Genomic DNA, 15,000 nt, shown 5'->3' on the forward strand with positions numbered 1-15,000 from the left:
GGAAAATAATAATAATTTTAATATACTTTTTATTTACTTTTAAGTTACTAATACCTCATTTCGCACCCAAGTAAACATTTCAAACAATAATCTTTTAGATATTTTATATATTCTGTATTTTTATGAGGTGTATCTCCACCAGGAAACGTTTCCTCTATTAAAGTATAAAACATGTTTATATGTATTTATCAGTTTAAAAGGTTAAATAACTGAGATTAATTCATTTATAATCAGATTCGTTGGTGATTAATTTAATAATTAATCTTTAAATGATGAGAATAAAAGCAGCTCATTCTTGCAGCTGCAGAGCAAAGTTCATAAACCTGTTTGTTTGTACATGCAAATTTAACTCAGAGCTGAAAATAGAAACTAAAAACTAACACGAAGCTGAAGTTAAACAGTTTCAAAGAAGATTAAAAACTAAAATAACTAAAAATACAAATAAATAGGATTTAAAAAACCGTCCTTATCAATAAACAGATGATAGATAAACATTATATTAAAGGAAGAATCAGGAAATTAAAGAATAAAAACACTTTTCTGTCACAGTTACTGATAAAATAAATTAAATTAAATATATATGATGAATATATTTCCCAGCATGCTCAGCGTCTCACCTTGCTCCAGGACGGCGAGTACGGTGACGATGCCGAGTCCGACCGACTCGTCCAACATGACGGCTGAGAGAGAGAGACACTGACCGACTGCTGAGAGAGAGAGACACTGACTGACTGCTTAGAGAGAGAGAGAGACACTGACTGACTGCAGAGAGAGAGAGAGACACTGACTGACTGCTGAGAGAGAGAGAGAGACACTGACTGACTGCAGAGAGAGAGAGACACTGACTGACTGCTGAGAGAGAGAGACACTGACTGACTGCTTAGAGAGAGAGAGAGACACTGACTGCTTAGAGAGAGAGAGAGACACTGACTGACTGCAGAGAGAGAGAGAGACACTGACTGACTGCTGAGAGAGAGAGAGAGACACTGACTGACTGCAGAGAGAGAGAGACACTGACTGACTGCTGAGAGAGAGAGAGAGAGAGACACTGACTGACTGCTGAGAGAGAGAGAGAGAGAGACACTTACTGACTGCTGAGAGAGAGAGAGAGAGACACTGACTGACTGCAGAGAGAGAGAGAGAGACACTGACTGACTGCTGAGAGAGAGAGAGAGAGACACTTACTGACTGCAGAGAGAGAGAGCGAGCGAGAGAGAGAGAGAGAGAGAGAGAGAGAGAGAGACACTGACTGACTGCTGAGAGAGAGACACTGACTGACTGCTGAGAGAGAGACACTGACTGACTGCTGAGAGAGAGACACTGACTGACTGCTGAGAGAGAGACACTGACTGACTGCAGAGAGAGAGAGAGACACTGACTGACTGCAGAGAGAGAGAGAGACACTGACTGACTGCAGAGAGAGAGAGAGACACTGACTGCAGAGAGAGAGAGAGAGAGAGAGAGAGAGAGAGGGAGAGACACTGACTGACTGCAGAGAGAGAGAGAGAGAGAGAGAGACACTGACTGACTGCAGAGAGAGAGAGAGAGAGAGAGACACTGACTGACTGTAGAGAGAGACAGAGAGAGAGAGAGACTGACAGGAAAGAGGAAACAACAGGTAAAACACACCTGCGGGGCCGGGGGTGAGAGTGTGAGTGAGAGTGTGAGTGAGATTGTTTGTGTGTAGGTGTTTGTGTGTGTGTGTGTGTGTGTGTTTGTGTGTCTCTGTGTTCACTTCAGTTGCTTTTCTTGTCCTTAAGGGAAACTTATTTACTGAAATAATAATAATAAGTTAACAAAACAAACTTTTTCTCAGACGTCAGTGGAAACATCTTCCTTTGTCTCAGCAGGTGTGTTTCCTCCGTCACCTGTTTCCGGTTCGACCTGCTTTTATTTTGAAAATCAGAATTCAAACATGTTTTATTCATATTCTATAAAATGTTCTGGGTCATAAAATAGTGATTGAAGGATTAATTAAACATTTATTAACGACTGAAGGTGAATTAATGAATGTTTGTTGGTGTAAAGACTGATTATGAGTCAGAATATGAACATTATGTAAAAGGTTAAATAAATAAACGTGCAGTTGTTTTGTTTTCTCTTCCTGTCGATGACGTCACAGTAATTCCCCTCGTCCTTTCCAGGGTGATGAAACAGGCCTTTGTGTTGTTGAGATTATAAAGAAGATTAAATTATGATGAGATTATATTTCATCATAAAGGAAAATATTTAATTTAAACTGCAGAACAGAAACTTTATTATTATGAATATCAGGACTTATAATAATCATTAATAATTATCTTCATTATGAATTAATCTACTGTTGATTTATCAAATGTTCAAAACTATGAGAAATGGTTCCTCACAGATCAAAATTAAGTTTTCAAATGTTGAGTTCAACCAAAAAACTAAAAATATGTTCAACTTAAACGTTTTTAGAATGATCAGAATAGTTTCTGATTAATTTTTAAACATTTATAATCGACTGATTATTTCAACTTTAAAGAAGTTAAAGTGGTTTTTTTCAGTGTTTCACAAGAAAAGTTTTCATCTTCTGACCTCAGAAAGGGTCCCGACCCACAGATTGAGAACCACACACACACACACACTCACACAAACACACACAAAGACACACACACTCTCTCTCACACAGTAAAACACATACACACACACAAACACACACAAACACAGTAACACACACACACACACACACACACACACACACACACACACACACACACACACACACACACAGTAACACACATACCTGTTTTTATACCCTGTGGGGACCCTGACTGGGTTCCAACCTTTCTAAACGGTCTAGACGTAGTTTTAACTGCTAAATTCATCATAATTTTTTTAAACAAAAAAAAAATGACTTGAAATATCTCACATAAATTTTAAACCTGACTTTTTCCCCTCGTGGAGACCCGTAATGCTAACGTCTATTAGCATATAATTGCCATCACTGTTAGCCACAGCACAATTTATGACAAGTATTTAAACAAATGTTGGATTGAAACCCAAACCATTAACACTGCACCTAATAATCCAGAATGCCAGGGGGCTATCTGCTAAGCTAATATGCTAATACGAAGCTAATATACACACTTTGTCAGGAAAAGGTCTCGTCGGGGGAAACACACACACTGCAGTACTGTGTGTCACCTCTGGGGTTCACACGAAGTCAGAAAAACCTGGTCCAGCCAATCAGGAGGTTGGTTGCCATTGATTCCAAAGCTCGGTCCCCACAAGGGTAGTGTTCTGTCAGGTCAGGGTCCCCACAAGGGTAGTGATCTGTCAAGTTAGGGTCCCCACAAGGTTAGTGATCTGTCGGGTCAGGGTCCCCACAAGGTTAGTGATCTGTCGGGTCAGGGTCCCCACAAGGGTAGTGATCTGTCAAGTTAGGGTCCCCACAAGGGTAGTGATCTGTCGGGTCAGGGTCCCCACAAGGGTAGTGATCTGTCGGGTCAGGGTCCCCACAAGGTTAGTGATTTGTCAGGTCAGGGTCCCCACAAGGGTAGTGATCTGTCAGGTCAGGGTCCTCACAAGGTTAGTGATCTGTCAGGTCAGGGTCCCCACAAGGGTAGTGATCTGTCGGGTCAGGGTCCCCACAAGGGTAGTGATCTGTCGGGTCAGGGTCCCAACAAGGTTAGTGATCTGTTGCGTCAGGGTCCCCACAAGGTTAGTGATCTGTCGGGTCAGGGTCCCCACAAGGTTAGTGATCTGTCGGGTCTGGGTCCCCACAAGGGTAGTGATCTGTCGGGTCAGGGTCCCCACAAGGTTAGTGATCTGTCAGGTCAGGGTCCCCACAAGGTTAGTGATTAGTCAGGTCAGGGTCCCCACAAGGTTAGTGATCTGTTGGGTCAGGGTCCCCACAAGGTTAGTGATCTGTCAGGTCAGGGTCCCCACAAGGTTAGTGATTAGTCAGGTCAGGGTCCCCACAAGGTTAGTGATCTGTTGGGTCAGGGTCCCCACAATGGTAGTGATCTGTCAGGTCAGGGTCCCCACAAGGTTAGTGATCTGTCAGGTTAGGGTCCTGATGGGAAAATACAAATCTCTTATATTCATTTTGTGTTCCTATAACCAGTAATACCAACGTCTTATATTCATTCTTACATTTCTATAATCAGCATTATATTCAGTTATTGGTGATTGTACTTTTATGCATTATATAATAATATGTGTTAGAATAGCTAACGTGACTATTTTTATGACTGTAGTAGTGTTTAAAAGTGTATGCATTATACTTTGCATTCCACACATGTAGAGTTATTGTGCTTGTGCGAGGCCACAGTGCACGTACTGGGTGCTGGGCCACATTAGAGGGTCAAGAAGCTAATACTTGCTCTTTGCTGCAGTAAATTTCCATCATATGTTACGAGCTGTTTTGACTAAGAGAATGTGAAGGTCGCAGTGGTGGGAGAGACTCGACAGCGGAGACGGTGCGGGATGGCCTCCAGGGGGAAAACAGACCACCACCTGGCGCACTGATAAGACTTGTTATGTATAAAACCTCTCGGAGAACTGATCTCTGATCGCTGTTGGTAGCGGTGTGTCTGGTGATTTGCTCCTTCTTGCAAGAATTAAAAGTAACTTGACTTTTGAACTTGGTTTCAGCCTCAGTCTTGTATTTTATTTTTCTATCAGGTCCCCACAAGGTTAGTGATCTGTCGGGTCAGGGTCCCCACAAGGGTAGTGATCTGTCGGGTCAGGGTCCCCACAAGGTTAGCGATCTGTCAGGGTCCCCACAAGGGTAGTGATCTGTCAGGTCAGGGTCCCCACAAGGTTAGCGATCTGTCAGGGTCCCCACAAGGGTAGTGATCTGTCAGGTCAGGGTCCCCAGAAGGGTAGTGATCTGTCAGGTCAGGGTCCCCACAAAGGTAGTGATTTGTCGGGTCAGGGTCCCCACAAGGGTAGTGATCTGTCGGGTCAGGGTCCCCACAAGGGTAGTGATCTGTCAGGGTCCCCACAAGGTTAGTGATCTGTCGGGTCTGGGTCCCCACAAGGTTAGCGATCTGTCAGGGTCCCCACGAGGTCAGTGATCTGTCGGGTCAAGGTCCCCACAAGATTAGTGATCTGTCAAGTCAGGGTCCACACCAGGATAGAAAAACACAGTGATCAACACACTCTCTCTCACACACACACACACACACAGACAGTAACACACACACTCTCTCACACAGTAACACAGACCCCCCCCCCCCCCCACCCAGGAATAACACACTCACACAGTACCCCCCCCCGTAACAAACACACACAGTAATAACACACACACTCACACAGTACCCCCCCCCCCCAGTACCACACAGTAATAACACACACACACACACAGTAATAAGAGACAGACCCCCCCCCCCCCGTAACACACACACTGTAACAACACACACAGTAACACACACAGACCCCCCCCCCCCAGTAATAAGAGACAGAGGGCCGCTGTAGTTTCTAAAGAACTATATTTACATAATACTCTTGTTTTACAGAGAATATCAAAAGTATAAAATACTTACAAAAACTCGGCTGCAATATATAAAAATAACTTCTATCTTCTCCGTTCGTTAGGAAAGGCTTACATACAAAAAATATATTTATAGACATTTACATCAGTGAGAGCAGAGAACACCCGGCAGACGGAAAACACATCAAACAGCCCCGAAGCATCGACCGCTCATCAATAATTAATATCAATAATAATAATAATAATAATAATTAATAATATTAAAACACAAACAGGTCAAACAGTACAGTAGATGAGAGCGAGCGGCTCACAGCAGAACAGAGTCGGAACGATGATGTCGTCTTTAAAAACAGCTGGAAGATGGTTTTAAACTCTGCAGCGTCTGATTGGTCGAGGCGGAGGTCGAGGTCATGTGACACGGAGAGGTTTTAATGTTTCGGGGTTTTTTTTTATGATTTTAAACTTTTTAAAACTTTTTCTTCATAATCGTTAACACACACACTGTAACACACTTTAACACACACACACACACTGTAACACACACACACACACTGTAACACACACACACACACACACACACACACACTGTAACACACACACACACTGTAACACACACACACACACACACACACACTGTAACACACACACACACACTGTAACACACACACACACACACACACACTGTAACACACAGTAACACACACACACTGTAACACACTTTAACACACACACACATACACACACACACTGTAACACACACACACACACACTGTAATACACACACACTCTAACACACACACACACACACACACTGTAATACACTAACACACACACACACACTGTAACACACTGTAACACACACACACACACACACACACACTAACACACACACACACTGTAACACACTAACACACACACACACACACACAGACTTCATTCATAAAGCTGTTTGTGTGTTTACAGGAAGTTTGTAACCATGGCGACACAAACATCTCTGCATCACTTCCTGTTTGTTTTGTGACGACTCGACATGACACACACACACACACACACACACACACTGTAACACACACACAAAGCTGCTGTGTGTGTGTGTGTTAGTGTGTGTGTTACAGTGTGTGTGTGTGTGTGTGTTAGTGTGTTCGTGTGTGTGTGATATATTTTTCTTCCTTTGATCAAATTTAAAGCTTTAGTCAGCTGACTCGTGACAGATCCGACCGACCAATCAGAGCGTCACCTTTTAGTTACCAAAATAAAAGCACCAGATAAAACTTCTGCGTGATTAAAAAAAAAAACTAAAAACTGAGTCGATGTTTAAATTCAGTCAAAAAAAAACAAAAAAACTAACAAAACTTTAAACTTCTGCAGGTTGAAAAGCAGAAAATCTTTATTTAAATTAATATAAAGAAGTTTAAAGTAGTTTTATTTTGATATTTAAGAAGCTGACTGGAATCACTTTCTATGACTGAGACTCATTTAAATATATGAACTTCCTGTCGTCTCCTCGGCAGCAGCGTGTTTCCATATATTTCCCTACAGTATGAAAATAAACCTGGCAGATAACTGAGACTCAGAAACACTACATGAGGCCAGAGGGGGGGGGGGGGGGGGGGGGGGGGATCAGCTGCAAGTTTGATTTTTAGACTCAAAATTAAAAAAATAATAAAAACAGGAAGCTTCAGAAAAGGTTCCCCGCTGCTATAAAAGTGTTTGATTTCAGATTAAAGGTTTAAATTGCAGGTATGGTCCTTTAAAGTGACTTCCTGTGGGGTGGGGGTGGGGGGGGTTACAGTGGTTCATCAGTGAGCTCAGAGGTTCAGTCGTCGGCTCAGTTAGAGCAGAAGCTGAACCTGCTGAGGAAGACCACAGGATGAAGGTGAAAGCTCCAGGAGAGAGTTTTTCAGTCTAAAACACTTTATCTGTTAGAGTTTCAAAATAAAGCGACGTTTTGAGTTTTCAGGCGTTTAAACTATTAATTATATGAATTATTGGACTGAATCTAATTAAGATCTGAGACTCTGAATCAGCTGTTTGACTCTTTAATGATCAGAAGTTCATTTTGTTGATTTACAGAAACAGACGAGCTCAGTTCAGACCATTAGAAACTAGATGATGATTTTATTTCATTTAAATATTAATGAAACTTTTACTTTTAACCCTTTTTGCCTCCTTAAGGACATTTTTGGCCTTTCAGATTGTATTTTAGATATGTATTTATATTTGTTATTTTAATCATTAAAAGCGTAGTTATGTGTTTAAATGGGGATATTTTGTGACTCTGCACAAACAGTATTTTTATATCAGTCCTTTAACGCCGACACTTTTCAGACGAGTTAAAACAAACTGAACTCTAAATAATAACTCACTGAAGCTGAGTTTTGTTTTTTTAATCGAACCTTCAAAAATATTCAGAATCACATCAGAGTCTTTGTTTACAGAGACGCTGAATGATTAATAAACATGAAACTAGTTTAACTTCTGTTTACTGTTTAAAAAGCTTCGGCTCAGTTTGATCAGCTGATTGATCAGGTGATTGATCAGCTGATTGATCAGGTGATTGATCAGCTGATTGATCAGCTGATTGATCAGGTGATCAGAAGCTGAGTGATTTACTTTAAACTGACTGAAGTTAAACCCTCGAGCTCGTCTGAACTGTTTTTATAACCAGCGATTTGCATTTTAATGATTATTGATTTTTAACCTCCAGCGCTCAGACGTCTTTATCAGAAACGTTTAGTCAGCTGGTTTAAAGATGTGACATCATCATCATCAGTTCAGCAGGAAACAGACGCCGCTCGACTTCCTGTCTGGATGTGTGACGTCAGCCAATCAGATGGGAGCGCCGTGTTTCCTTTCTGCAGGTGCAGCTCAGCAGGTCGGGTGACCCGGGGTCAGCAGGTCGGGTGACCCGGGGTCAGCAGGTCAGGTGACCCGGGGTCAGCAGGTCAGGTGACCCGGGGTCAGCAGGTCGGGTGACCCGGGGTCAGCAGGTCGGGTGACCCGGGGTCAGGTGGCCCAGGGGTCAGCGGGTCAGGTGACCCGGGGTCAGGTGACCCGGGGTCAGCAGGTCAGGTGACCCGGGGTCAGGTGGCCCAGGGGTCAGGGGGTCAGGTGACCCGGGGTCAGGTGGCCCAGGTGGCCCAGGGGTCAGCGGGTCAGGTGACCCGGGGTCAGCAGGTCAGTGGTGTGATGCGAGCAGCTCGTCCAGGTCGGCGATCCATTCCTGGCTCTGACCTTTCAGCAGCGAGTCGACCAGCTCGCTCTCGGGGGCAAAACTTCCCGCCGCCACGTTGTACCCGAACGACACCTGCTGCTGCTGCTGATTGGCTGTCCTGCTCACCTGGTAACCTTGGTTACACTGCAGTCCCTGGCGACCGTTGCCGGGCGGCTGTCCGAACGCCGCCAGGTCGGGTAGCACGGCCTGGCTCTGATTGGCCTGCTGCTGCTGAGCCTGTTGCTGATTGGCCATGGGTTGGCCGAGGCTCTGAGGGGCGGGCGGCGCCCTCTGCTGGGCGGCGGCCATGTTAGTCTGCATCATCTGCTGGGCGGGGGTCATGCCTCCCATCGGCCGCCCCCCCGCCCCGAAGCCGGCCGGCTGCATTTTGGAGAGTCGCGCCTGCTGCAGGTGGAAGGCGTTGGCGTTGGAGGGGAAGGCGTTAGCGGAGGAAGGCTGGTTAGACAGCTGCTGCTGCCAGGCGGCGCTCTGACCCCCCCCCTGCATGGCGCCCGGCATGGACCCGGGAAGGTTCCCCCCCAGACTGTTCTGCATGGCGCCCGGCATGCGGGCGGCCAGCTGCTGCTTCAGCATTGCGGCGTTGGGCGGCTGCTTCAGGTGCTGCTGCAGCAGGTTCTGCCTGTAGGAGGCAGACATGGCGCCCAGGTTCTGCCGCTGCAGGCCCGGCTGGGGGGGCGCGTGGGCCTGGTGGGAGGAGGGGGGTGCGTGGGTCTGGTGGGAGGGGGGAGGCGCGTGGGTCTGGTGGGATGGGGGGGGTGCGTGGGTCTGGTGGGAGTGGGGGGGTGCGTGGGTCTGGTGGGAGGGGTGAAGGTTCATGTTGTTGTAAAGCACCTGCTGTACGTCCACGCCCCCCCCGGCCCCCCCGCCGCAGGACGCCAGACTGAGGTCAGCCTGACTTCCTGTCGGGGGCGGGGCTACGCCTGCCGGGCCCCCCCCCTGAGCCAGCGCCATTCCCAGCATGCCTTGGTTCTGAGGAAACATGCGCTGGGAGCCGGAGGCGGGACCTCCCATCGAGCCGACGCTGCCCATTGGCTGAGAGGAAGCTGAGAGGAAACAAAGAAGTATTTTAATTTATCATCGTTATCACGTCAGGAAACTTAAAATTCAACTTTTCAGACAGTATTTGACTCTTTATGTTGTTAATGCCGGCTCTCTCTCTCTCACACACACACACACACACACACACACACACACACACACACACACACACACACACACACACACATATATGTATATATAATTTTTAGTATAGTTTTAGATGAGTGTAAATTAGACAGAGTTGAAGTCTATGAAAATAAACTATAATATATTTAATATATAAACTCTGCAGTTATTATTTATGAGCAGCAGAAACTAACAGACTGACAGTTTGGAGCCGTCGTCATTTTCTATTCAAATCAGCGGCGAGCTTCATTTACACACAGACACACACAGAGACACACAGAGACACACAGAGACACACAGACACACACAGACACACAGACACAAACAGACACACACATTTACACACATTTACACACACAGACACACACAGACACACACAGAGACACACAGAGACACACAGAGACACACATTTACACACACAGAGACACACATTTACACACAGAGACACACAGAGACACACAGACACACACAGACACACACAGAGACACACAGAGACACACAGAGACACACAGAGACACACATTTACACACACAGAGACACACATTTACACACAGAGACACACAGAGACACACAGACACACACAGAGACACACAGAGACACACAGACACACACAGAGACACGTCTGCTGTTATATTTACTTTATTTAAACACATGATTCTTGTTTTAATGATGGAAACTAACAGGAACCAGGAAACAAATATTAACTGAATCTGTTTTTAATTCAAATAAAATAAGAAATGTATTCAGTTTAAAGTTAAATAAAATAAATGAAACATACAGATATTAAAGTTGATCCTGTCTGTCGGATGTTTGACTAACTCTATAAACTGATCAATCATTAGTGTGATTGATCCGTTTATAAGGATACCGATCAGAGAGAGACTCACCTGTAAACTGGTTGACTGGCTGCTGGGGGAAAGGGTTCTGATTGGCCGGCTGTCCCGGCTGGTCCTGGTACTGAGGGGGGGGGCGGGTCAGGTGTCTCTGCAGCTGCTGGTCCTGCTGCCGCTGCTTCTCCTGCACGCACACACACACACACACACACACACACACACACACACAGGTTCATATAACTGCTGCAGCCTTGTTGAGCATTTTGGGTAAATAAGCAGAATTTGGTGTTTTCAGTAAAAAAGGAGAAATGAGTGAAATCCTTTTAATAAACAGCATTTTAAAGGTTGATGAGCAACAGTTATTACATCATGATCACAGCTCCCTCTGCTGTCTGAGAGGAGTCATTACACACTTTCCTCTCAGGTGAAATGTATGACAGGTCTAAGGTATGAAAGGTCTAAGGTATGACAGGTGCAACATATGACAGGTGTAACGTGTCTCAGGTGTAATGTATGGCAGGTATAATGTGTCTCAGGTGTAACATGTCTCAGGTGTAATGTGTCTCAGGTATAATGTGTGACAGGTGTAACGTGTCTCAGGTGTAACGTGTCTCAGGTGAAACGTGTCTCAGGTGTAACGTGTCTCAGGTGTAATGTGTCTCAGGTGTAACGTGTCTCAGGTGTAACGTGTCTCAGGTGTAACGTGTCTCAGGTATAACGTGTCTCAGGTGAAACGTGTCTCAGGTGTAACGTGTCTCAGGTGTAACGTGTCTCAGGTGTAACGTGTCTCAGGTGTAAGGATGACAGGTATAATGTGTCTCAGGTGTAACATGTCTCAGGTGTAACATGTCTCAGGTGTAACGTGTCTCAGGTGAAACGTGTCTCAGGTGTAACGTGTCTCAGGTGTAACGTGTCTCAGGTGTAACATGTCTCAGGTGTAACGTGTCTCAGGTGTAACGTGTCTCAGGTGTAACGTATGACAGGTGTAACGTGTCTCAGGTGTAACGTATGACAGGTGAAACGTGTCTCAGGTGTAACGTGTCTCAGGTGTAACGTGTCTCAGGGGTAACGTGTCTCAGGTATAACGTGTCTCAGGTGAAACGTGTCTCAGGTGTAACGTGTCTCAGGTATAACGTGTCTCAGGTGTAACGTGTCTCATGTGTAACGTGTCTCAGGTGTAACGTGTGACAGGTGTAACGTGTCTCAGGTGTAATGCATGGCAGGTGTAACGTGTCTCAGGTGAAACGTGTCTCAGGTGTAATGTGTCTCAGGTATAACGTGTCTCAGGTGTAACGTGTCTCATGTGTAACGTGTCTCAGGTGTAACGTGTGACAGGTGTAACGTGTGACAGGTGTAACGTGTCTCAGGTGTAACGTGTCTCAGGTGTAACGTGTCTCAGGTGTAACGTGTCTCAGGTGTAACGTGTGACAGGTGTAACGTGTCTCAGGTGTAAGGTGTCTCATGTGTAACGTGTCTCAGGTATAACGTGTCTCAGGTGAAACGTGTCTCAGGTATAACGTGTCTCAGGTGAAACGTGTCTCAGGTGTAACGTGTCTCAGGTGTAACGTGTCTCAGGTGTAACGTGTCTCAGGTGTAACGTGTCTCAGGTGTAACGTGTCTCAGGTGTAATGTGTCTCAGGTGTAACGTGTCTCAGGTGTAACGTGTCTCAGGTGTAACGTGTCTCAGGTGTAACGTATGACAGGTGTAACGTGTCTCAGGTGTAACGTGTCTCAGGTGTAATGTATGGCAGGTGTAACGTGTCTCAGGTGTAACGTGTCTCAGGTGTAATGTGTCTCAGGTGTAATGTGTCTCAGGTGTAACGTGTCTCAGGTGTAAGGTGTCTCAGGTATAACGTGTCTCAGGTGTAACGTGTCTCAGGTATAACGTGTCTCAGTTGTAACGTGTCTCAGGTGTAACGTGTCTCAGGTGTAACGTGTCTCAGGTATAATGTATGGCAGGTGTAACGTGTCTCAGGTATAACGTGTCTCAGGTGTAACGTGTCTCAGGTGTAACGTGTCTCAGGTGTAACGTGTCTCAGGTATAATGTATGGCAGGTGTAACGTGTCTCAGGTATAACGTGTCTCAGGTGTAACGTGTCTCAGGTGTAACGTGTCTCAGGTGTAACGTGTCTCAGGTGTAACGTGTCTCAGGTATAACGTGTCTCAGGTGTCACGTGTCTCAGGTGTAACGTGTCTCAGGTGTAACGTGTCTCAGGTGTAACGTGTCTCAGGAGTAACGTGTCTCAGGTGTAACGTGCCTCAGGTGTAACGTGTCTCAGGTGTAATGTGTCTCAGGTGTAACGTGTCTCAGGTGTAAGGTATGACAGGTGTAACGTGTCTCAGGTGTAACGTGTCTCAGGTGTAACGTGTCTCAGGTGTAACGTGTCTCAGGTGTAAGTATGGCAGGTGTAACGTGTCTCAGGTGTAACGTGTCTCAGGTGTAACGTGTCTCAGGTGTAAGTATGGCAGGTATAACGTGTCTCAGGTGTAACGTGTCTCAGGTGTAACGTGTCTCAGGTGTAACGTGTCTCAGGTGTAATGTATGGCAGGTGTAACGTGTCTCAGGTGTAACGTGTCTCAGGTGTAACGTGTCTCAGGTATAACGTGTCTCAGGTGTAATGTATGGCAGGTGTAACGTGTCTCAGGTGTAACGTGTCTCAGGTGTAACGTGTCTCAGGTGTAACGTGTCTCAGGTGTAACGTGTCTCAGGTATAACGTGTCTCAGGTGTAATGTATGGCAGGTCTAAAGTATGACAGGTATAACGTGTCTCAGGTGTAACGTATGACAGGTGTAACGTGTCTCAGGTGTAAGTATGGCAGGTGTAACGTGTCTCAGGTGTAACGTGTCTCAGGTGTAACGTGTCTCAGGTGTAACGTGTCTCAGGTGTAACGTGTCTCAGGTATAACGTGTCTCAGGTGTAACGTGTCTCATGTGTAACGTGTCTCAGGTGTAACGTGTGACAGGTGTAACGTGTGACAGGTGTAACGTGTCTCAGGTGTAACGTGTCTCAGGTGTAACGTGTGACAGGTGTAACGTGTCTCAGGTGTAAGGTGTCTCATGTGTAACGTGTCTCAGGTATAACGTGTCTCAGGTGAAACGTGTCTCAGGTATAACGTGTCTCAGGTGAAACGTGTCTCAGGTGTAACGTGTCTCAGGTGTAACGTGTCTCAGGTGTAACGTGTCTCAGGTGTAACGTGCCTCAGGTGTAACGTGTCTCAGGTGTAACGTGTCTCAGGTGTAACGTGTCTCAGGTGTAAGGTGTCTCAGGTGTAAGGTGTCTCAGGTGTAACGTGTCTCAGGTGTAACGTGTCTCAGGTATAACGTGTCTCAGGTGTAATGTGTCTCAGGTGTAACGTGTCTCAGGTGTAACGTGTCTCAGGTGTAACGTGTCTCAGGTGTCACGTGTCTCAGGTGTAACGTGTCTCAGGTATAACGTGTCTCAGGTGTAACGTATGGCAGGGGTAACGTGTCTCAGGTGTAACGTGTCTCAGGTGTAACGTGTCTCAGGTGTAACGTGTCTCAGGTGAAACGTGTCTCAGGTGTAACGTGTCTCAGGTGTAACGTACCTGTTCAACCATGATCTGCTGCCTCTGCATGTACTGCTGCTGCTGCTGCTTCTGCTGCTCCAGGATCTGCTGCTGATGCTGTTGTTGTTGCTGCTGCTGTTTCAGTGCTGCTGCCACCGCCGCCTGGCTGTTCAGGTACGCTGCGTTACCATGGTTACCGGCCATGGCGTTGGCCCCGGGCTGGGCTGTCATGGTGTTGTTACCGGGAGCCGACGTCATGGTGTTAGCGGGACCGGGACCGTGTGGAGGAGCAGGGTAGCTGTTCTGGTCCTGGGAGAGACGGGAATAAAGACGATGTCAGTGTGAATGTTTCCAGCAACACCCGAGCACAGGTGAGCTGCCTCCGGCAGCACCTGAGCACAGGTGAGCTGCCTCCAGCAACACCCGAGCACAGGTGAGCTGCCTCCAGCAACACCCGAGGACAGGTGAGCTGCCTCCAGCAACACCCGAGCACAGGTGAGCTGCCTCCAGCAACACCCGAGGACAGGTGAGCTGCCTCCAGCAACACCCGAGCACAGGTGAGCTGCCTCCAGCAACACCCGAGCACAGGTGAGCTGCCTCCAGCAACACCCGAGGACAGGTGAGCTGCCTCCAGCAACACCCGAGCACAGGTGAGCAGCCTCCAGCAACACCCGAGCACAGGTGAGCAGCCTCCAGCAACACCCGAGCACAGGTGAGCTGCCTCCAGCAACACCCGAGCACAGGTGAGCCGCCTCTAGCAACACCCGAGGACAGGTGAG

The 15,000-nt window shown here is 46.6% G+C and overlaps 2 protein-coding genes across 2 annotated transcripts in view; both read right to left on the bottom strand.

Moving 5' to 3' along the window:
- The window catches only part of ltc4s (leukotriene C4 synthase), a 5,120-nt gene extending 4,433 nt beyond the window's left edge, over positions 1-687 (bottom strand). Inside the window, exon 1 of the mRNA XM_053324186.1 lies at positions 618-687. Within this exon, the coding sequence (XP_053180161.1) occupies positions 618-675 (58 nt within the window). The 5' untranslated portion in view covers positions 676-687. The remainder of the gene's footprint in view (positions 1-617) is intronic.
- A 7,819-nt stretch (positions 688-8,506) lies between these two features.
- maml1 (mastermind-like transcriptional coactivator 1) overlaps positions 8,507-15,000 on the bottom strand; it is a 31,015-nt gene continuing 24,521 nt past the window's right edge. The window contains exons 4-7 of the mRNA XM_053324157.1: positions 14,261-14,530; positions 10,748-10,877; positions 8,615-9,739; positions 8,507-8,532 (exon numbers count right to left, since the gene is read on the bottom strand). Coding sequence (XP_053180132.1) covers positions 8,640-9,739; positions 10,748-10,877; positions 14,261-14,530 — 1,500 coding nt within the window. The 3' untranslated portion in view covers positions 8,507-8,532; positions 8,615-8,639. The remainder of the gene's footprint in view (positions 8,533-8,614; positions 9,740-10,747; positions 10,878-14,260; positions 14,531-15,000) is intronic.

Source organism: Scomber japonicus, chromosome 8 (genome assembly GCF_027409825.1).
Source record: "Scomber japonicus isolate fScoJap1 chromosome 8, fScoJap1.pri, whole genome shotgun sequence".
In the NCBI taxonomy this organism is placed as follows: Eukaryota; Metazoa; Chordata; class Actinopteri; order Scombriformes; family Scombridae; genus Scomber; species Scomber japonicus.